Raw genomic sequence first — 24,538 nt, forward strand, 5'->3', positions numbered from 1 at the left:
ACCATTTCGTGTTTATTTTGTAACATCATCCAAAATTGGGGGTACCAATCCAAGACTTTCAAGAATGTGAACAAAGTTAGTATTTTAACCACTGCATCACAGCTTGTATTACGATTTTAACACAAATTGTCTCTCTCTCCCTCTGCATTTATATTTGTATTATATATATATTAATTTATACTAACAAATACCTTTCAAAAATATAACTGAACTTGTTCCATATGCACTCTTTTCATGACAATGTTTGGAAGTTAAATGGGAACTTAGGACAACTGCAATTCATTCATACATTTTAGATGCCTCGGGGACAGATGAGGTCCTATTCCACTTCCCCTTATCTCCACCCTCCCAGCAACATATTCAGAGCCGAGACAACTTCCAACCACACAGTCAGAAGCACATGTCTCCAGGTTTGGACTTCCTTCAACAATTTCCTACAGCTGGCACGGTGATGTCGATTACCAATTCAAGAAATCCTGTGTAGTTGGTGGCTTGTTTTTTGTTTTGTTTTGTTTTTTATTATTCTCCCAGAAGACTGCTGAATGCAGATATTAGAGAAGTCATTAACCAGTTACATTCACTGCCCTCAACACAGCCACTTGCAACTAATTCCTTAAGAGCTTTTTTGAGCAAGTAACAAGGGGGCAACACAGCCTATTGTACAGGATGCCATTGCCTGCTTATCAGACATCTGAATCCTCTATGATACAGGAAAACTTCTAAATGGAGCCTATACCAGCTGCTCCCCTGAAGGCAATAGCAGATGCTGGCATTGCATTCTCATTCCGACTAGTTTTCTCACAATGATCGCTGTCATGTAGATCCTTTTGCTTGTTGTCAGGAAAAATGAAGCTTAAGTATCAGCAGCTTGCAGCATCTGCCTATGTAAGATCAGCAATCCTAGTGTTTGCAGTTCTTTTAAATGGTTGTAAAAGCTGGTTACAGTGTTCACACCCAAAAGGCAAAGGCTATTTTATCAACAGAGCAGACTGTTTGGTGCTCCACAAGTGTTCTAAAAAAACTGTGAGTTAGAAAAGATGGGGTAATCCTTTTGTTATTTTTCTTTTCATTTAATGATTCTAGTAATAGTCTTCATAGTTCTTAGGGTTCAGGCAATAAAGAATGGCACCCCCAAATGAAAATATAGTTGCACCCCAAGCCAGACCATAGCCCCAGTTGAACTCATGGTATATTTTCAAGCTGACCGTTTCGATGAACTTGATTGGGTAAAGGACTAAGCTGCACACCTGAAGAACAACTGAAAGAGAAAAAAAAAAAAAAAAACAAACAACACAAAAGTCAGAAGAAACCTTAATTCATTTCCATAAAGCAAGGAAAACATCACATAACTGAAATTCACATTTAAAATGCTCTTGGTGCATTTTTACCTTGTAAGCACTGCTCTTTTTGGGAAAAAAAAAAAAACCAAACCAAACAACAAAATCACCTTCATTTCATTCACAGAGAACAGAGTAGTTCTTCTATATTCCCTTGTTGATGAACTAATGTTATTGCTATGGTATAACAATGATTCTTCAGACGTCCATGAAACAAACAGTGAAAGCAATCTTTTCCCAATTCTTTTCTGTCTCTCCTCTCCACTTTAGTTTGCAGTCATTATTCCTTCCATAACAACAAAACTAAGAACACTTGTTCTATAGCTATTATAAGTCAAAACGAGAAGCAAGAATAAACGAATATTAAGAAATATAGCTCAGAATCCAATCATTTACTTAGCCTAGAAAGAATTCATTGTAGTAGGTGATAGTATTTATGTTCAGCAGAGACTCACTGAATTACATATTTTATATGCATTACTGTGCACTGTAATTAGAATTAATGGTATTGTTACACAGAATACTAAGGAATCTATAAAGTTTGATCAGTCACTAAACTTCCAACTGGCAAAACATTGCCTTGTATTATGAATTTAGGGGGTGGATCAGAAATGCTTCCTGATGAAAAAAAGCTAATAAACCAGACCAAATCCAAGCAGTAAAAAGCTTAAAAATAATTACTTTCTACAGCAGTGTCTCTGAGAGTGCCAGATCTCCTGCAGCCTGATCCACACGTCTGCAGTGGAATTCAGCAAACCTGTTAATTATTGTGCTACATCCAAAAAAACCTACATATAGTAACCTGAGAAGGAAAATACAAAGACGAAGAACCCAAATTTTTACAAGAAGATTTCAGTTTTATTGGTATCCATTCTTTTTTAAATGCACGTGTACTGCCAAGAAAATTGGGACAAGAGTTTCCAGGGTAAACAGGTGAAAGTTACACTTGAAGACAAGAACAAGCTGTATGATGTAGTGATTGTTCAGGCCTCTGGTTCTGCCACCGACAAAAGACTAAGCATCACAGGAATGTACAAAACATCCTTTTTTCCCCTTCAAATGTATGATACGGCCTTATGGCAATGCTCCCTTCCAGCATTTAACTCTAGCAATTTTTAAAGACTTCAGCATGTGACTGTCTCTGCAAACTACCCCAGCCCCCGATCACAGGCAGAGTGGGCACATCCACACAATTAAGCACATGCTTAAGTATTTGCAGGCCCGAGACAGACTCTGATCAAAGTCCGATGCTATGCAACGTAATGCCATAGTAACTACTTTCTCTAACATTGACTAGGCAATTTTTTACAGTTTATTAGGTACTGCAAGAAGAATGAACGCTATTTACAGAATTGTTACAAAGCCAGTGCCAATATAAAATGCCAGTGGAGAACAGAGAGGAAGACTACTTTAGACTACCACAGCCCTTCTGAAATTACACTGAGAAATTATAGGAAAATAAAATAATGTTAGTTATATTCTCCTACTGCTTGAACACACACTCAAAATCTGTCATTTGCCTTTTCATTCCCACATGCACTCTTCGGTGTTGCCAAACTGGCACTTTTCATTAGCACTGGAGACTAACACTCTCCTGTCCTCTGGATGGGGCTGGTATGGGGACATGATTTCAAATGTTCATTATGCCCTCAGTGATAACATTTCACAGAACACTCACTGCAAATTTCTTCTTCCTCCCTCCTACCCAGCCTCCAGACTAGTCTTTGGACTCTTACTTGAGACTGACAATCTAAATAATATTTGGATAATGTATTTTCTGATGCAGACACCAAAATCCACAGGATTTTTTTAATCCTAAAGTTATTGAACTGTTACTTTGTGTTATTTCATTTTAATATAACTTTTGTCTGCCAGCTCACAAAACACTGGGCAACACTGGGAAATTTTGACAGGGTACACTAGGGGCAGCACCTACTCTTATGAAAAGATTATCCATTCCAATTCTGTATAATGAGAGCACCGTATCACAAAACACCTGAACATATGCTCAGCTTTCAGACACATCTCCAAGACCATTCAAAGTCAAAAAGGATTTCCTAATCTGAATGGAAATAAGCAAGATTTTTACTGGCTTCCTCAACTGGGGATGCAGCACCTCTGCTGAGTCAATACAGAAATTGCTCTCTCTCTGTGTCTGTGTCAAGTGCCAAGGAAGGAAGCTCTCCACCTTCCCTCAATCTAACAAGTGAAGTACGCTGAATTTTAATCTACAGATTGGACTTGTCAAAACAAAACAAAAAAGTGATTCTTTTGGAAGAGGAATATGTTGCTAAAGCAGTAACACCCACAACAGGTATTTTAGACATTTTTATAGTGAGGGTTCCAGCTTTTGCTACTATTAGTCCAGTTACAATACTGTAAAACTCAAAGTGCTGGCAGCAACTGGACAGCGGGAACAGCCACACTGCGTAACACTGTATCACTTTATGCTGGTTTTGCCTCCTGTCACTGTTTCTCCCTGTACAGTGGGAAAGGACCTGTGTAGGCTAGAAACAACAGTTCATGAAGTTATGAAAAATTATCAGTGTGACCCAAAAAGATGTTGAGACCAGTGCTTGCAACTACTGAATCTGCTTCTGATGAATTTAAAGGAACTCCATGCTATGTTGACCTGCTTATGGAAAGTGTATGTACTGCCTTTCTTCAGAAGCACTAGTCTTTTCCCATAGCAAAAAAGGCTGCTAAAGAATCCTGAAAAAAAAAAAAAAAATCCACTTCAAAATGCCACTTAAAAAAGAGACTCATCAAGTCATCTCAAACTAGACTATTCAAGTTCAGATCCATTTTTATGACTAGTACTATGATGCTTGCAAGAAAACTGCACAGGAATAGGAATACCAGTTTTATTCCATTTACATGAAATATATGCAATTGTATGCACCCACCATACTAAACATGCAGAAATCACAATAAATGCTTTCAAACTAGGAAAATATAATTTCAGTCCATCTTTTTTTGCTTGTTCAAATGTTTGACTATAACAGTTTTGCTGTCAAGGAAAACCTTGCGGTGTGGCTTTCTAATTGGTCTATATTTATGAAAATGGTGGTGGTGGCTACCAAGTTCTTTATTTCTGTTCTCTACACCATTCTTCCTGCCTATTCAAGTGAGTAAAGCACTTCATTAGTAAACAATGGGTATTGCAGTTTCAAAGGTTAACACACATGCAACTGCTCTCTAGGAAGTTGTCTGTAGTTAATACAACCTGACGAATTTGCAAGACAGTGGCACACACAAGCAGGAAACAAGGATAGACAGTGACAGGAGTATAAGAGCACTGTTTTAAGACCTAGATACAAAATCAGGAAGGCTGAAGCCCACCTGGAGCCGAACATGAAACTAGGAAATGGCAAAAAGGGTAATAAAGAATTTCCACAGATGCTTTAGTTGCAAGATGAAGTTCAGAAAATATTCATACAATGATGGACAGGAAAGCCAGTCTAGTGACAGACGATGCACCATGACACCTTCTCCAGGACCTCTAAGTGACACGGTTTGGGAAGGTGTCAGCAGCGCAGGAACAAGGTAGGGATGACTTAGAGTTGCATCCATATCTATGGGAATGGATGGGATTGACCCAAAGAGTTGGCCAATGTGATCATGAGCCCTCTATCATCTATGAAAAATCAGTGATCAGGAGACATAAAGATGTGTCCACCTTTAAAAAGGCTAGAAGTGAAAAATCCACAGAATCATAGGCTCAACTCAGTCCCTGGAAACATTACGGAGTACATCCTCTTGCAGTTCACCTCCAAGCACACACAGAACAAAAAGGCAATCAGTAGTAAACATGGATTCACTAACCAAAGGACAAGGGTCCGGAGGACTGCCAAGATAATGAGAACCCTGGAGCAAATCATCCTTGAGAGGAAGATGAGGAAGCAAGGTTTTTTTAGACTCACAAAGAAGTAGCTAAGGAGCAATTTCAAACCAGCCTACAGTTAGCTGAAAATGCAGCTGCAACAATGATAGGAAAAAACTCCTCTTCTTTGCAGTGCCAGGCAACCTAAGATAATGGCAATGGACACAGCTCTTAGTTTCAGAGATGCAGGACAGGCATCAGGAAAGAAAAAAAAATCGTAAGGAGGGCAGTATGGCACCATCTTGGAGAACTGTGGAATCTTCATCCTTGGGAGTTCTTCAAGACTGATCCAGACAAAGCTGCAGCTGATCGACCTACTGTTAGTGACTGTCCTGCCTCAACATGAAGGTTGGACTACATGACCTACAGAGTATCTTTCTTATCAATATTTCTTTGATGATATGACTTTTTGCCGCCCTGTAGCAACTTGCACTACATCCTACTGAAGTCAGTCCTACTTTTTCAGACCATTGCATCAATTTCTGAAAATCAAATTCTGTCCTCCAACGTACCTGCAACTTTTTTTTAGCTTCACTGTAAAATTTGACAAGTAGACTGTTAGGCTGTCTTCCACACCATTATGAAAATAGGTTATAGCACAGATCTCAGGACGCAATCCAGCGGGACTGTGCTCTGACTCTCTGTCAGAACAGAAAGATACATCCTCTAAGTATTCTCCAAATATTATCTGCCATCTTTTTTTTCCACTCTCACCTATAATACTTTCACTGAGCCACTCTTTCTGTAGTTTACATGTAGAAGCATCCTGTAGAATGTGTTAAAAGCTTACTAACCTCAACAGGTTATTCTTCTAAACATTGTTAAAACCAGCCCCAGAAGGCAAACATCTTTCAAATTACCTTTTTTGTTTGCTTTTATGGACTTTCAACAATTACACTTTCTCTTTCTACTTCTAAATTAAGACTTGGTTAGCACTCGGTTATCTGGTAACCATATCGTGAGACTCTTACACTTGACAAATTTGTCAGCTTGTACTTTGAGGATGCAGCTTTCAGGGCCAGCTCAGTTCATGAGCACTAAGACGCCCCAGCAAGTACATAAGCCAGGGACCTCTACTAGACCAAAAATGCTGGGAAGATCTATATGAGCCAAGGTGGCTCCACGCAGGTGTCCTGCAACTGCCTCTCTGTATGCTCCATGTTTTTCCATTACCTGATGTATTTCTGTTCCTCTCCCCATTACACAGAGCTGACAGCATCTATTTTAAACACATTCACATCTGTTGATCACTTGCTGGCTTATTCTCAGTATCTAGGTTGAATTATTTTTTTTGTCCCTTTGCTTTCTCATCTCTTCCAGTCAATCTTCTTCCTCACCTACAGAGTCGCTAACTGAAACTTGAAGCTGAGAAAAAGAGAAAAATAAACCAAAATAAATCAAAACTAAAAGAAAAAAAAAATGCCTGGAGCCAACTGTTTGGACTCTAAAGTGCCTGGAAATCACTTTTCCATTTTGTCCTTTCTCCCACATAGTGACGTTTTCTACCTGATACCCACACAGATCATTAAATGTCTCTGGGCAATTCATTCTGTGTTGTTGTTCCAGAGGCAGGTGGTAGACTCCTAAGCAGAGTCATATTTGGTGTTGTCAGCAGATGCACAGGTTGGGGCAGGGTTTATCTTCAAAGATTTCCTGAGAAATCCAGAGACGAAGGTTTGAATCCATGGACAGTTACAATCCATGAATTGTGCTGCAATCTTTAACCTTCCCCTCTTCAGCAGGGGATTCTTTCCGTAATTCTTTCAAGATATGCCAGTCCATATTCACTTCTAAAAATAGCTGACATCAAAGATAAAATCTGTAGAAAATGACACTAACAATGGCAGCATCAAATCCCAAAAGGATTCTCCTCAGATTCACCAGATAATGAAGAAGAACGGGGCAGGCTGTCTTGGCCTCATCATCTCACTTCTTCCTATATGCTTCAGGTCATGGCTATTTAAGATACACATGCACAAACACACAGAGGCAACAAAGGAAAGAGGTGAACACCACTCATGAGCTAAAGCACCAATATATTTCCCTTTATAATGCAAGTAAGAATTAAACCCCTCTACTCTCAATCTTTTGCAGTAAAGACTCGAACTAATTTTATGCAGAAGAGACTAGATTAAGCTTTAAGACACACAGCAGGATTTGGGGAAATTTTTTCTTGGGGAAAATTGTTTTGGTTTTTTTTAGGACAAACTTAACTATATGCTAAATGAGCAATATGGCAAGATAGGCAATGTATGGCTGAACAATTACTAAATTGCTACACAATGTTATGAGAAATTAAGTCAAAAGCAAAAAAAGAAACCACTAAAGAAATTCAGTAATCCCATTTCCTTCAAAGTTAACTGTCCAGCATGCCTTATAATCTCAGAATTAATACTATATTTTAATATTATGGCACTGGTGACTTTATTCATTCAACCAAGCAAGCAATGCAACACATAAAACAAAAAGGTACAATTTCCGCCCAGGAAAACTGATCCTAGGTTTCATTCATTTCCTCAAAGCAAATGAAATATAACCTACCAACATCCCCTGAGCAAATAAAAGTGCATCTTGAAGTGCTGCAGCTCAATCAAGGTAACGTTAACAGCAGGGGGCAGCAGGAGTCTTCCCCGGAGCTTTGTTTCATTCCTGAATACCCTGCAAATTCTGCACTTTCATCTTTTCATATCCTTGTAAGTGGCTTTTTTTAAAACATCCCGAAGACTAGGTTCTGTCATCCTCTTCATTATGGGCTATCAGAAGGGGCTTAAGCTGCTGGCTCCAATGCAGGTATGAGTGACAGGATGAAGGCAAACTATGCTTGGTGAATCTCAAGAGAAGCAGAAACATCCGTGCTGACTAAGCCCCAAAACACCAGAATGTACAAAAGGAGATGATTTGATATTGTAATTATACCTCACTGGACCAGTCTTATGAACAATTCAGATTCATAGGTCTCCCTTAAGATTTTGTGGTAGTTTATATAAACTGTTCCATTTTCATGTTTTTAAAACTAAACAGGGACTACGCTGTGACAGCTTGTTAAATTAATAACTAAGTAAGCAAGCTGAAAGTAATTCCTCATGGCACACGGGCATATATAAACACCTTGCAACATAATCCTATTTATTTTCACACATAGGGCTTCAAGGGTTCACATTTGGGCATGGATTTTCCTGTTTTAAAATTGTAAAAGTAAGAAAATTAAAATAACAGAAATGGCTTTGCATGAAGAATAAAAATGGGGACATCAAGCAGCACAAAGTCTCAGCTTAAAAATGGTACTTTGAGATTTATCCTCTGTAGTTTCCCCCGCTGCATGTACTTCACAAACCAATAAATAGAATGCAAATAAATAATTGTTTATGAACTAATAATAGTGCAACTGCAAAAATGATTAACGCCATGCAGAATCAGTATCCTGAAAAACGTCACCAGCGTTAATACAGAAGTAAACCAAATGCCTCTGAATTAGTATGCAGAACAAGGCATGTCTTCCTTCACAAAAGTGAAGCTGCTCTCATGAAATTTTCATAATGGTGCTGGTAATCTGCTTACCTGCAGCAAAGAGCATGACTGCAACTGGCCTGTAGAACCGCCTCCGAGATCCCACGCAGATAGAGATCAACCCAACCAGGAAAGCTATGAGAATAATGGCAGCACCACCCAACAGCAAAGCAAGAGTAGCTATCTGCCAGTCTAGGGGGGAAAAAAAGAGAAAGGAAAAAAAAACAAACAACCAAGTTCAGTAAAACAAGCCCATAGGTCTCACAGAAGCAGCAGAATATGAGGAACACAGAGGCTGCATAAAGGCTCGGGGAAATAAACAAGTATGCTTTGGATTTCTCTTCTCCCAATTAGTGAAACACCTTTATAGAACAGATGCAACTCAGGAGCAAAGTGCCACAACCTCCCACACTTTTTCAAGGCTTAGTTGGCCTCATTGGGATTTTGGCTCAGTAAGCCTGAATAATTTGTTCCCCTGGCTTTTGTCCAACGTAAAATGAGAAATTGAGGCTGGGTCAGGATTAGCTAGTGTGTGTTAGCTGGCCCCCAGTCTCCATAACCTTCTCACAGAAGACAGCGAAAGTCAAACCTCTGCTTGAGCTGATTAGGATGACATAGGAAGGGAAATGCATGGAGGCTGATCATATACACCTGTCACTTGGGAAGTATCAAGGTGACATAATATGAATTACAAAACTTGGGTAAAGGAAGATGATGTTCAAATGAATAATAAAAAAATATTCAACACTAAAAAAAAGGTGGAAGTCAAGCCCTTACAAAGGCAGTAATGATCATTAGATACAGACAGAGTCAAACCTTAAGTCCATTTTAAAATGTCAGTTATCCCAAAGTGTCAGGTTTTCTTTTCTTCCCCCAAAAGCAACTTCTGGATTTGGCCCAGCATATTTTCTAGTTATTTTCATACATAATGGATACAGTTATGAACAACATCCTTGCAATATTAAATCACATAAACCAAAATCCATTTGCAAACTGATGGCCATCATGGGTCTATACAACATCTAGGATCTAACTTAAGAGCTTCTGTACGATTTTAGAAAGGCATGGGCTTTGTGCTGTCTCTTTTTTTTTTTTTTTTTTTTTTTTTTTTGCAAAGAAAGTATACAAGACCTTGTCTCTCTCCAATAATGGGCATCAAGAAAAAGAATCAGATCACTATTTACTGTGTATCACTACTATTTAGTAGTTCAAGCATAATGATCCAAAATCAGCTTGTCGAAAAGGACCTATGGATCCAATGCATCTCTCATTACTTTGAAAATACTAGCACTCATATAATATCCAGAATAAGATGTCCAAATGCATTACGTACTTTAAAGAAAATAAGATTAATTATTTCCAAAATTAATTTAGAGATCTTAAGGTTACTAAGTAACAACAACAACAAAGCCACTTTCTCTGTTAAAAAGAACAAAAGTCAGTGTTTTAAAAAACAGTATATCCAGTTTCAAGAGGGATCTAATCTGCTGAAGATATCAACAGTGCAGCTGTGGGGTTTGGAAATGGAAGGCTGGCAGCTATTCTCACCAATAAGCCTTCATATATTATATGAAAAAGGATGAAGGAGATTAAGAGAAGAAAGTGAATAGAAGCGCTATAAAAATACTGCTAAAAAACATTATTTTAAAGGCATGTTTGTGCAAGTACACACATTTATTTTCATTCTTTTTAAAAATCCAGGCATGTTGTTTACTAATACATTAATTTCTAAGTAGTCAACCTTCCAAGCTTTTTTACTCCTTGTTTTCTTACTGGACCAAAACCCCAGGCTGAGAACAATCTCTCATTCTCCTACTGTCAGCATGCAATCTATAATGTCAGTTTGCTGCGTGGCCCACTGCTTTACTACTATTGGGATGGAAATGCAATTTTAGTTATGGACAGGAATGTTACGAAGAGTGGTTTTTAACGTTGACATGATCCTTCAGAAACACCAAGTGGTTAGTGTACTGATGATTTAGAAAGTATTCTTCCAGTATCAGAGTGCATTACAGATATAAAATACAGAAATAAACAAACAGAATGGACCACTTTGAAACAACATGAAAGGAATCCTTGCACTAGAAAATTACATAGATACAAAGACTAGACAGATAAATCTGTATCGCCCCAAAGTTAAAAGCCATACAAAATTGATGAAATAAATCAAAGTGTCAGATGGGAAAACTAAGATTTTTTGAAAGCCACTACACATAATAAAATATTAAACGTTATCTTTGCATCAATCAGATGCCAAAGTCTAATGCAAACGAAAGGTGTGCAATATTGGAGTAGCAACTAAACAGAAAAGAAGTTGAGTATCCTATTGCTTTCCAAAACCACATTGGCAAGACCATCAAACAAGTGAAAAGAACTAAGGCAAAGATGATACAAGCATGAGGTTAGAATATAGTTCAACTTCCAGGACAGATAATATCTATGGATTTTGGAAAGGTCAAAAAATAAACAAACTACCTTACTATAGTACTGATGTGGGAGGTAAAAGGACAAATGAGTGTTGGAAGACACCTACGCTGCCAGCTAAAAAAAGAACTGACTTAGTTAAGCAAAATTAATTTATTGAGTAAAAGAACCTACTCAGTGATTTTAACACTAGGACAAAACTGAGGCTTTTAACGTTCCTCACTGGTAGCTGAAGATCAGACATTGAACATGGTGCTCTGGGCCACAATGTCTGGGATTGCCTCTTCATTTTAGTTCCAGCCTCCATTCAAGGAACAGACAATGCTACCAGCCTTTGCCTTGAGCTGCACCTGAGAGCGATTCTGGTTAAAGAACATCATGAAGGTCAGACATTAGTGCACAAAGAATACTGGACTGAATTTTCCTATGTTGCCTGCCATGGAAACTACACATTTAAATCTCCTTGTCATCGTAGAAAAACCTTAACGTTCAATTCTGAAAGCCATTTGATCTGGTGACAAAATAAAGCTTATGTTGGATTAAGGAAGTAAAATCTTCTGCATGAACTTTCTACTTAACAGCAATTATTTCTTAAGAAAAAAATCCAGGCCACTGGACTTTATACAAAAGAAAAGAAACATCCAAAGAAAACTGCATCCCTACCTCCGAAGGAAGAACACCCTGTAAGTTAGGTAGCTACAACAATATAATCACATATAGCAAACACAGTTTTCTACAATAAAAATCTGTAGTGTTCCTCGGACTACCCAGGAGTGATTTATAACACACAGCATCAAAATGGGAACAGCAGATTGCTCTGTTACATAGTGTTACTGGTACACAGAACATAAACATCATAAGCCTACTTTAAAGTATCCAAAATATGCTTGCACCATTTCTAGGCATGCACCAATCTTGCAAATAAGTTACTATACTCAGTTCAGGAGCCTCTGCAGTTCAGTGAGGCTGCTTGTTCTCATAGAGATAGAAACATGCATAAACATGAGCAAAACGGGACCTTATAGGCGGTAATTATTAGTTTCCTGGATTCAAAACACAATTTGGTTACACTTTAAGAATGCACATCAGTATTTTTCAGTATACATCACTACGGTTTATTTACACTACACATCCAACATCTAAGAAAAATGTCAGGAACTAGTAAAATTGCACTCCCACAAATCCTAAAAAACTTTTAGATTTTAAAAAGCACTGTCATCTCACAGTCATGCCCAAATTAAGTTGCTTTGTTGGTTTATAACTGTAGAGCCAAAAGAAACTCAACTTTTTCAAAGTGTTCCGTCACTTCAGCAATACGTTAAGTATTACATTGATAATGCCACCTATCCCAACCAAACAACTAGAATTAACACATTTTTGACAATCATTAAGTAACTAGCTAGATTTCTTAAGAAAAGCCTCACTTAATGTGTACTATTTTAGGTCTGAAAATCCAAATATGTTTTTGTACTGCACAAGAAGTATCACAATGTCTATAACCATGGGAAATACATACTGTAGTTCTGATGATAGTGTTTGCATAATTTTTATTATAACAATCTACTATTATCTTAGGGATGTGGATTTCAGTATTTGGAAATATATATAAATACAAACTTAGGTACTTAACACATATTTTCAAAACATATATGGTGTAAAATTTATTTATTTAAAAAAATTATCTTCAGTAGAAAACACATCCAACCCCCAATCCATGACGATAATGTTTCTTTTCTGTTAATGCCTCATACATGTAAGTCAGTGCCTTTTTGTAAGGACAGCTTGGTCTCATTGCTTTTTGGAAATTCTGCCTGTTTCTTAATGATATGGAAGCACAGTGTTAATTGCACATTGAAATGTGTGACTCTCCTCCCTTCTTCTCCCCAAATGAAATGACCTAAAGCTTTAAGCTGTATATTCATTTTTAATTAACAGCAGCTCTAACTGCTCTACTCCTTGTGCAAAATAATACTTCCGGACTAGGATAAAACCAGGAAAAGCCATAAAAGAAGGAGAAAATATCTCAAAGTTCTGAAATGTTTATTTTAATAACTAGGTCATTTTTTAACACCAGAAAGAGCAATGCAAAAGGCTATCATTGTCACAGATTTCACGTTTTCAGCAAGTTCCCCCAAAATTAAGTATTTTATCTACATCGTATTGTACAGTAAAAGGAGTGGTGGACATAGAAACATATTGTGGAACACGTGAAACATTTGTGTATGGGGCTCCTTCAGATAACGCAAGTGAACCGAATTAATCTCTTAAGAAAAACAATCAAGAATTCCTTTCTTTCATACAATGGTCCTCCACTGAGTCCTCTCCTCATAAAGGCTGAAGTAAGAAAATGCATGCAGCTGTTACATGACGAATGTAATGACTGACCTTCTTCTAAGCACTAAACAAAACCTTGGCAAGAAACAAAACATCACATATCTGCCTTCAGCTAATAAATGTTCTCAGAAATTGTAATATAGCATTTAAATTCAAGAATAATGAATTTGAAAGAACATGTCAAGTAAAGCATAAAAAGTTGAGGCACCCATGCATAAGAAATTGAATATAACCCCCGAATGTCATAACAATCAACTAAGATAAATAAGATAGCTAGAGATATTCCTAATTGCTTCATATTCAAAACCATTTCTAAATTTATAAACACTCATCAACTCAGCTATCAAATAGCCAACAAAAGTTTAAATAGTGTAGCGATTACATAAAAACACAAAGGTAGGATCTAGTTTCTAAAAGGACTTTTGTTGCACAACCATTGATATTTCCTCTTTCTTCAGCACAATCAGATGCAGAGACTTCTGTGGAAGGCCAAGTACCGTTGAATTCAGTGGAAATACCAAGGTAGAGTAAGTACTGCAATGGCCATTAAGTTCTCACACAAAGCTATTCCACACAGAAGTCAGTCCTTTGGAACCTCACCCAAGCCAAAATGATGGTTTTAAGGAGCTGCTCAGACGAATTCTGCTCTGGATGAAGGCAATATGGCTAAAGCTGGGAAGGCCAGTGTCCATAAGTTATTCTGTCCATAATCCTCAGCTCTTGTACAGCCAGCACCACAAGCACAGTCTTTTGAGACCCCGTAGCGTACACTTCTGCACACCGCAGAGAGAAGCATTTTCTGGCGGGATCCATACCAAACCTCTAGTAAGCTGCTCTAGCCACAGCTTTCCACAGTGGAGCCTTGTACAAAAATCACAAAGAATAAGTATTTTCTGCTCATTGTCAGTTTGTATAGTATGCTTATTACTGCTAGCTGCTGCACATACTCTGGCTTTTACATTTTCTTTTTATTTTATGGATTAAGAATAAGATTTTTCTGAAGTATGAAAATTACTTGTGGATGTGGATCCTCAAGTCACTTAGACACTTAAAAAGCATTACAAGAACTGTGGGAAGCAGCCAGCTGTGGCTGAATGCATAATTTCCTTAACACAGAACTGACAACACCCTACACCAAGGCTTTTTTCTGAAAGCCATGAATTTGAACACATGAAATAACTACACTAGGTCACAGGTATGTTAAAGAGAAGCTCTTGTGGAAGAGACAAAACTATTGTCTGTTTCTTCTTCAACAGGGGATTTATGTACTGAGCTATTTCCCAAGAAATCTGTCTTCATCCGCACAGAGCAGTGGGACCTTGATAATCCAAGTCTTGCACAACACATGTGGACTTAACAGTGAGGTTCATAGCTCTAATTCACTAGGATTTTGACAACACCCAAACAGAAAGTTGAGCATTTTATGCTGGGTGCCAAAATCCCTAAGTGCCTCCTAAGGATAATTCAGAGGCTCCACATAAGGCATCAGTCACTTCCTGTTCACCGTACAAGATGCTTGTAGGATGATTTAGTGTTCCTGACACTTGAGTGGAGAGTTATTTAGAGCCAGTCAGAGACAGAACAAGCAGAGACACATCCAAAAACCAGCTAACTGGGACAAACCTGGGTACACCTGTGTCTTGCTGAGACACAGAATGCTAATGTCTAATGACGGCAGCTGACTAACGGAAGGAGGAAAGGCAGGCACCTCCTTAGCTGAAATATAGCAGGGCTAGAGGGCTTCCCAGCTCCAGCTTCAGCCTTGAACCTCTGCTCCCATTTCCCAGAAGAATTTCTTAACCACTAGGGTAGACTGAAACGGCTCTCCTCTTCCACCTGCTAGACCCAAGCTTGAAAAAAAGATAGGCATGAGATCTATTTGGTCTGTGAACAAATAGGTACAAAAGACTCCAAATCTGAATGCTTTGAAGTGTCTCTTACCCAACGAGTCCCTTCCAACTTTCCAGTGCTGTTTATGCACCTTTCCACTGACATACAAAAATGCTGAGCGTTACTGTCAAGCAGCCCAGACTCAGGGCTCTCTCACCTTTGAGGGAAAAGTCCTTAGCAGTAACCTACAGTTGCATCCCTCTCGCCTGGGCTCCTCCTGTGACTTCTCCACTGCAAGATAACCCAGAATCGGAGGGGAAGAGGCTGGCCCTGTTGCAGGCAAGCTAACAGCCCACCAGCAGGATGCTCCGGGCACCAAGCACTCTACCACCTACCCTCCTCAGCCTGGGAAGGACGCACTGGCTAGGTCAGGGGCTTGATTAGACAGCTACTGTACAGACTCTGCTCACCTTTCAACGGCAAGCAGAGCTCCTCTGCCTTCCACCCAAAGATGCCACTGAGCATGCAGGGGACAGTTTGGTTCCCAGAGAAGTGAGCAGCGCACAAAACAGAAACGGTCTCAAGTTTCTCGGGACGGTCTCTACAGCAGTTTTGCATAAAATACAGACTGCGTTAATTTGCCTGACATCTGCATTTCAGCTGCTGCGTTCATCAGACTATGTGTGGCTTCGAGACTGCTGGACTCAACCTTCCTGCGTGCCTCGACACCATTGCAAGTTTTATCTCCCCTCTCTACAGGAGATCAGACTGAACAAAAAAAGCAATAAAAATACAGTAAGCAACTCTGCTGTTGTGCAAAGGAGACAGATTTTGCAAGACAACAAGATGGTCTAATGCCTGGGGGGGTTACAGATGTATGAGCAACTCGAAACATAGCAGGTGCTTACTCATCTCCCACTGACACACATCTCCCCTGAAGATTAAAGCTTACATTCCTTATTTATACAATATATATATGCTTTGGGGGTGTGTGGGGGTGTATATCTGCTCTCTGAGCCATGGCCTGCCTTTATTTCTAAAATCACGGAGTAAAATCCTTTAAATGCAGTGTATCTTCAAATAAAGACTTAAGTGGTGCCATTATATAGATCTTTATTTTATTATTTAAAGGCAACATGCATTGCACATCACTTTTGCCAACAGAGGACTTCAAGACAAGCACAGCATTACAGAAAATCATGTAATCTATAATTCATTCACAGCATAGTACAGCATGTACTCAGGCATTTCTTCCATTGGATACACGGCATTCTTCTGAGATTAGCTCACTACTATGCCATTTTAATTACTGGATATTCACTCATTCATTCAATAAAAACAAAACAAAACAAAAAAAAACCAACAAAATGCACACACCCACAACTCCAAGAACCTCACAAAAACCTGGAAAACTTAGAATTATGCCATTAGGAGAGAAGTGTGGGAGACGTGTTATACAAGCTTTTCAAGGAACGTTCACCTTTTTTGACCTCTTCTATACATACTACTACATTTTAGCAATCTGAAGAAGTATGCTTTGCGTTGGAACAGGAATGTAATTATTTCCCACAGTTACCGATGTTCTTCAAGCAAACTGGCAATCTTTTGCAATTTTCAAAACTCATTCTATTGTTCCTTGAGAAAAAACAATTAGCATTTAAAATAGTTCAAGGACTACTTCCCATCAAAACTATGGCCTTTATATTACAGAACTGGAACAAATAAAAACACATAAAGCAATAGAGCTGGACAGACTTCACCCCACATCCTGCTCATTACCTTGAATCTCTTGCGGTCATCTTTGGCCACAAAACAGTAACAGAGGCAAGGTTACTCTTCATGTAATTCTAAATATAAAATCTCATCAAACATTTAAACCACCTATATTATGCTTAACACAAGGCACATCTTTTAATCTACTGGTGCAAGACTTCTTTGTTTAATAAACAAGACTTGAAGCAATGGGATACATCACTGATTTTAAAATTGCAATGAACAACAGCAGTAACAATAACCCACTAAGGCTAGAAGTCTTCCTTCCTTTCTTTATTTATTTTTAAAAGAATATTATCAATAAGGTGTATGGTGATCTTGACCTGATCAGATAATTTGTGCTCACACAAATTTCATGTACTGCACACAAATGTGCTGCAACCATGTCTCTTAGCTGGTTGGAGAAGGGTGGCTGAAATGGTAGCCTCCATCACACTGAAAGGTCCAGACTACCAAACAGGAGTCTTAGGTCTGCCGCTCCCACAAAGCATGGCCTTGAGAAGTCTGAGGCTAAACTAACTGGTCCATTGGTAAAAGAGGGAGCATAGCTTAAAATATTCTATGTGGGCCTATTGTGAGGGGTAGTTAACAAATTCAAGGCATTTGGAACACATTGAAGGAGCCAGGTAGACATCAGGCATAAACAGAGCACCAATCATCACAGAATCACAGAATAATTTAGACCTCTGGAGGTCATCTAGTCCAGCTCCCCATGGAAAGCAGGGCCAATCTCCAAGTCGGACAACTTCAAAGTCAGATCAGCTTGCTCAGGGTCTTAGATGCCGAGTTTAAAGTAGTATGGCTTTTGATTTTACATCCACCTTCAGATAAAGCGTTGGGGATGATTATTAAAGACAGTAATATGCAAAATGACAGACTACAGTTTTCAAAACCAGAAGGAATGTTTTATTAATTCCTCCTTACATTGCATGAGCCACTTTCTTCAAATTTAGTAAAATTACATTTATTCTTCTTACGTTATTTTATAGCAAACTATCAGCCTTGCTGAGCTTTTTATAAATATTGTCAACATCAACTGTGAGCAATGATCCAGATCTTCTAATGAGGAAGCTGCTTTTGAGCTAGCAATTTCCCCTTGGAACAACTCCTTAGATGCAAAACAAGCAGATACCGTCCAAGACTATTGAGCCATGTCAATTCACATATCTGCATCTAATGTATAATTAAGGTTAAACCCCTTCAAGTGCTACCAAATGAGCAGCCTCTGATGCCTTTTTTTATTTTAAGAACAAATTAGAACAGAATTATAAGCATAAGACTAGACTCGAGTTGTTTTATTGCACTATGCTATAAGTTAAGCTTACCTTTATGGTTTGCTCACCACTAAGTTTAAACATGAACAGAGACCCTGTTGCACTTATTTCTTTGAGAATGATTTGCCTTTCAAACATTAATATCCTTAAAGAAAACTGAACGTTGCATAAACAAATATACAGGTTGTTAAGTAGCAAGCCATATACCCCCGTTTACCAGAATGAATACAGTTCATCAGTGTGAAACCATTCAAACGTATTTTTATATACGCTATTTTCACAATAAACTGAAATGCTGCAAAGGAGCCATTGTTTTCTCTGAATAGCATATACGTGTGCTGAAGCCAAAATACACAACGTTTACCTGCAGATCAGATTCTATGGAACCAGTTTCGTCTCCCACATCATATTTGTGTATCTTTGATTTAAAGAACTATAACGGTTGCAGTCTATTGCACGAATTCAAATTTACTGTTATTAGTTCTGCAGGAAGACAGCAACTATCTGCACAGGTACACGCACACCAGGCAGTTGTACATAAGATGCACTTCATTTTAGGGAGATGCTGTGATAGAAATAAATATTCATACATAACTCTTAACTCTTGATAAATCTGTAAATGAACCATCACAAATCAGACATCACCCACTTCAAATGAGGTCTAAAAAAAAAAAATTTGTTCAAAGACACCAAAGGAACACTCCAAACCCTGCAAGTTGTTTTTTTTTAGTTTAGCACATGAGTTTAAAATACAGCTGACTTAAAGACAACTTGTGCATTAGCCAAGTTAAGCTTTGATGATAGAAAACAATTTTATGCCCAGACAGCTGGTGAAACTGTATAGCAGCATTGCTGGATCTCAAGATTTTATCACGAAGCTTTCCATACTGGCAATTTTGTTTTTTCAGCTCCTGAAGTTGCTATTAGTGGGAATTTTAGATTTTCATCAAGGGAAGAGGGAGATGAGGGATATGCAAGAACACCTTTCTAGCTCCTGCCATTACAGGAAAAAAAAACTGAACAGGTGATTTGCATAGACCCTATAGACATGGAAAAAAAAAAAAAGGCAAATTAAGATCTTTTACAATATTCAGATTTCTAAAAATTAATTTGACTCATTATTTTACATACTTGAGCCGTGAATATTGTGAAGTACTTACACAACTTTAAAAGCAGTATGAGAGCAAAGGACTGCTTGCAAGCTATAAAAAGTGCCCTCAAAACAGTGAATGAATGAATGCAAGAATACATACTCCAAGCACTAACAACGCTCAAGGAAAACCAAGTGATTATTTCCTGCTATAACAGCCAATGTAATCATGCTCTGTACATTTCCTTCTGCTCTCCACTACTAAGTTGCCCTTTTGATAGCAGTCAGGGGTCCTACATCTAATTACAACAAAGATTTTTAATTAAACCTCAAATATGCTTTAACAGCTTCTAGCATGAGCTCGCCCTTGATGGTGCCACTTGAGGTGCTCTCCTTCAAGGGATGATGAAGTAAATATCTTATAACCATGGGCGAAGATGCCTTTTTCCTGTGTGTACTACCGCTTTTCACAGCTAGCTAGCTACAAAGCTGCTTGCACTGGTATCAGGCTAAAAGAGCTTTCCCTGTGGGAGCTCTCCACTATCTCCAAAATACACTGCTTGTGAGATTCTTGATGTAAGAAGAAAGTGCACTTAAAATACTAAGGCAAGCACACAAAATGGTCTCAAATATCAGCCCAATCCAACTTGGTGAACTTACTGGGAGCCTTGCTATTGACTTTAATGGGAACTATAATACACTAGCAAAAGGTGAAGGGAGAACAGTAGTTTCTCGTATTTCAGGTCTCCTCACAGTGCAGCATTGTGTGCCAAGCACGAGGAAAGTGAAGGGTTTATTCCAGTCACCTCAAATAAAACAGTCATTCACTTCTTCCCCAGTAGCTTGTGAAACCTGGCTCCACCAGACTGGAAAGCATTTGAGGAAAATGAGTAAAGCTCATTCAAGGAACTTGAATAAAACTGGACAGGCAGGAATTTTTGCACGGGATAGAAGAAAACACCAGGAGAGGACAAATTTTCAACACACACAGCATCCAACAAAAGCACATTTCATTCCTATCCATCCTCACCCATTCATCTTCCACCTTCCCATAAACAGACAGGTGACCACTTAAGCAACGAGAGATTAGTGTCCTTTTATGCTGTTCCATAAGCTGTCCTGCTTGTCTTAATGTCCCACTTCTGCGTGCATGTGTGTGTGTGTGTGTGTCTGTACACACGCATGCGTGGCGTGGAGACGGATTGAGGAGGGAGCCCAATAAAGCGTGTGCAGAGGTGTGTGTGTGTGGGGGGGTATCTGAAGCAGGTTCTCATTCAAGCCATCTGAAAAGTCTTTCTGCAATCAAGGGGATACTATTTCAGCAGAAAAGGGAGAAGGGGCAAAGGATTCACGTTGCTAAGGAGACACGTAGAAGCTGACATTCCTACATAAATTTCCATTTATACTGAGGAAGGAAACGAAAGCTCTCCAAAGTTTCTGTAGGTACCCTGGTAACTGATTGAAACCCACATTTCTTTACAATTTGTTTTAGCATTACATGATTTAAAACAAAACCCCAAACAACATTCAAACCCTCAAATATCACTCCACGCAATAACAGATAAAAAAAAAAAAAAAAAGCACAGCAGCAAAGGAACCTGTGCAGTTTCTACTCAAGCAGAGATCAGCTATTTCCCAGAACCACTACAAGGATTTCAGAGAACTGAGGAAAAAGCAAAGCACCTAGAATATACAGTCAGCCCCTTGCCTGCTTTCCTAAAACAAACATCTTGTCCCTGTATGATTTACCCAACCAGAGAGCACGGTGATCCAAATGGATGATATATTAGTGCAAGCGTGTGCATGGGGAGGACAAGGATGGAGATGAACATGACGCTGGGGGGGGGTGGTGGGGTGTGTAGGCTGGCTTAATTTGTCAATGTTTCTATTGGGACTCCAGAAGTTGCGATCAGGCATAAAGTAAATAAAACAAGCCAATAAAACTGAAACACTTACGGCACTACAAAAGAATTTACTGAAAAATATTCAACAGGCAGCTTGTTTACATCATCCACAACCCGTTTTCTAGGTACTCCAAGCAATAGTGACATGACATTAAAAAAAAAAAAATATTAAACCAGTCTATGACCAAGGACCTAGAAAGCTGAAGAACAAACAAGCATCAGGAAATCAAAACAGAGAGTGTGGCAAGAAGGCAAAGGAGTGTGAAAGACGATGGGAAGATCAGTGCCTGCTAGAGAAAGACACACAGAAGCCCACCCAGGGGGATGGAGTGGGAGCCAGCGTCCAGGCGTCCTCACTCGGGACGAAATAACAACCGGGTTTGGTTTAGGAAGCCCCAACTTTCCAAGACAAGTGACTTTGGGGGATGAGGACGTAAGGGGGGGAGGCGGAGGGATAAGATACTTGATCCCCAACAGCTTCTCACTGTATGAGAACAACTGCCACACGGAAAAATAATCAAAACTAGGCAAACTCGGGATCCTTTGTGAAAACACAGTCCAAGGCAGACACGGAATTAGTCCCCCTTTCGTTCACAGAAGCCGATCGCACACCTCTCCTGCACTGCACCCTAGGCCATCTCGCAGGCAGAGGTACGAGCCGAGCACGGACCCTCAGTGCCGCCCCCCCCCCCCCCCCCTCCCCCAGCACACCCTATTTACAGGGACGACCACCGCCTTCTCCCCAACCCGCAAGCCGGGGAGATGCGGGGTCGAGGCCACGCAGCCCAGGGAAGGCAAACGCCGGGACCGGAGAAGCAGGGAGAAGGATGAGGAGTAATGGGGACGGACGAAGCGCCTGGGGAACGGGAGGGGTGCGGAGGGCGGGAGGACAAAGGTGCCGGTGACATTTCCCAGCGGTGGCGGCCGGAGCGGGGAGACGGGGCGGCAGCGGGCGAGACGGGGAGCCCGGAGAGGCGGCGAGGGGTGGCGGGGCAGGGCGCTGGGCACTGCTCCGGACCGGCGAGGGAGCCGGGGTGGCCCCGGGAACGGGATGGGATACAGTCCCTGAAGCGAAAAGGGTGAAGGAGAGGCGGCTCGGGGGATGCTGGCGGGGCAGCCAAGGCACGGGGGTAAGTCCTAGCCCCCGGGGTGCACCGGGGGGAGCGAAAAGCGGCCGGGAGCGGGGGGGGGGGGGGGGGGGAGAAGGCAGAAAGGGTCGAAGGAGGGAAGGGGCAGGGGCCCGGCAGCGGGCAGCTGCGCGGTCCGGGTGCCGCCGGTGGAGGGGAGCGGAGCGGAGCCGGTGGGGGCGGGGGGGGTGTGGGGGGTGTGCCGGGGCAGCCGTATCTCACCGCTGTGCAGCGTCGACTCGCAAAGCCAGCTGTCCAAGTTGCCGGGCTTGCGGCAGGACTCCCAGAGGGACAGGTAGTACTGGTGGTCGGCCGTCACCCAGGCGGGGCTCAACACGGCTCCCAGGTCCAGGCACAGCGCCAGGAAGATGCACACCAGCCCCACCAGCTTCAGCGGGGTCAGCACCGAAACGCGCACCTCCTCCATGCCGCTGCCGGCCGAAGCCATGGGGCCCGAGGGGAAGGAGGAGGAAGAGGACGCGCTGCCGCCGGCCCCGAGGGGAACAGGAGCGAGAGCTCAGCTCCGCGCAGAAGGGGCGGGAGGAGGGAGAAGCAGCGAGACCAGCGCTGACTAACGGCGGGGAGAGGCTTTCGCAGGCGGCGGGCAGCGCCGCTCCCTCCCTCCCACCTTCCCTCGCCGGCTCCCGCCGCGGTGTATCAGGTGCAGCAGCTCCCCCTAGTCCCTCCGGCGCCGCCCGGCCCGGCCCGGCGCGCTCCTCCCCCTGCCCGCCCCTGCCGGGGGAGGCGGTGGCCGCGGCGGGGCCCTGCCCGGTCCGCGCTCCGCCAGGGAAGGGGCGGGAGCCGCAGCCGCCACCGCCACCCAGTGTGCGCGGGGGCTGGGAGCGGGGCGGGGGTGCGGCCCCTACTGGCTCCACTCCGCCCCACCGGGGCGAAGTTTGGGGAACTTCCCTCCCTCCCCCCCCCCGCCGTAGGCGGTGCCGGGAGCCGCTCGCCTCCCTTCCTTTCCCGCCCAGCCCTGCCGCCCCCGAGCGGCTTCCTCAGCGCCCGGCCCCGCGGCCGTCCTCGGCCGTGCCGGAGGGGGCGGGGAGGGGGCGGGAAGGGGGCTGGGGTCTGGCCGGCGGAGCCGCGGCCTTGCGCGCCCTGACTCCGCGCCTGTGGGCGGCCGTCACGCGTGGGAGCGAAGGGTGTCCCGGGGAGGGCGGCGGGGGCTGGGCAGCCCCGGCCCCCTCCGCCCGCTCCGCCTTAAGGCACCGCTACGGCGAGAAACCGGGAGGAAGGAGAGGCTGCCTGGGCTGCGGGACTAGCGGTGCCTGACCTTGATCCCTTTTCTGACGTGACCTTTACATCGCAAGTGACTAGCGGAAGGTTTAAAAAAATACTGGTTCGTGCGCGGCCGTACTTGCAATTCCCGCTTCCCCCTGCCGTCAGTGGCGGTCCTGCTCCCAAATTAAATCTCGGGGAATGATAAGTACTTTGCCCGGATTTCATTTCATCTCTGTTTATTTTGCTTAATTAGCATTACGGTGCTGAAAATGTCAAGGGCAAATGTTTTGATTAGTTATTAAACATGGGTGCTAGTGTAATTCACTGTCTAAAGCAGCTCTCCCTCATAAAATAGAAACACACACACACACGAAGACGAGTATAATGTCCATTAAGGATTATTAAAAAAGAAGAGAAGGAAGATTCAACCCTCAGAGTTTAAAGCGAATGCTGCTACTTACATTTGAGGGAGAGCTATGAAATGGGAAGAGAAAACTCAAGCCAGGAAAGCCATCGTCTAGTGAAGAAACAGGAAAAAAATCTGTTCCATAAGTGCTAATTATTATATCCCTATTAATATTATTTAGCTTTTTTCCCCAAAAGCTTCAGTTTTCTAAGATCCTGATCTTTCTAACTGTAGGAGTGTTCTCATCAATTTCAAAAGGTGCAGGATTAAATCGTAATGGTTTCCCCAACTTTCTTCTGAGTTTCCTTTCACTCTGCTCATAGTCCTTTAAGGCTGAAAGAGAAAGAATATTATTTGCATTGTAAGATCCTCAGAGCACAAACAGCTTTGATCTTACAGCTGTTCATAGAAGTTAGCTATGAGGT

General features: G+C 41.6%; 1 protein-coding gene across 1 annotated transcript; it reads right to left on the reverse strand.

The window, feature by feature from the left end:
- Positions 1 to 1,079: 1,079 nt before the first annotated feature.
- Positions 1,080 to 22,931, reverse strand: TMEM47 (transmembrane protein 47). Its single transcript, XM_086469844.1, has 3 exons — positions 22,706 to 22,931; positions 8,779 to 8,919; positions 1,080 to 1,258 (listed from the first exon to the last, which is right to left on the reverse strand). Exons 1-3 carry the CDS (start codon positions 22,929 to 22,931, stop codon positions 1,080 to 1,082), a joined length of 546 nt encoding a protein of 181 aa, XP_086325970.1.
- Positions 22,932 to 24,538: the final 1,607 nt, after the last annotated feature.

This window comes from Leptosomus discolor, chromosome 1, assembly GCF_034619465.1.
Source record: "Leptosomus discolor isolate bLepDis1 chromosome 1, bLepDis1.hap2, whole genome shotgun sequence".
In the NCBI taxonomy this organism is placed as follows: Eukaryota; Metazoa; Chordata; class Aves; order Leptosomiformes; family Leptosomidae; genus Leptosomus; species Leptosomus discolor.

Excerpts from the sequence above, each read along its gene's own strand:
- TMEM47 (XM_086469844.1), bottom strand. The coding sequence starts at position 22,931 with ATGGCTTCGGCCGGCAGCGGCATGGAGGAGGTGCGCGTTTCGGTGCTG. Across the intron at positions 8,920-22,705 it reads CGAGTCGACGCTGCACAGCG|ACTGGCAGATAGCTACTCTT; the intron begins GTGAGATACGGC and ends TTTCCCCCCTAG. Across the intron at positions 1,259-8,778 it reads AGTCATGCTCTTTGCTGCAG|TTGTTCTTCAGGTGTGCAGC; the intron begins GTAAGCAGATTA and ends TTTCTCTTTCAG.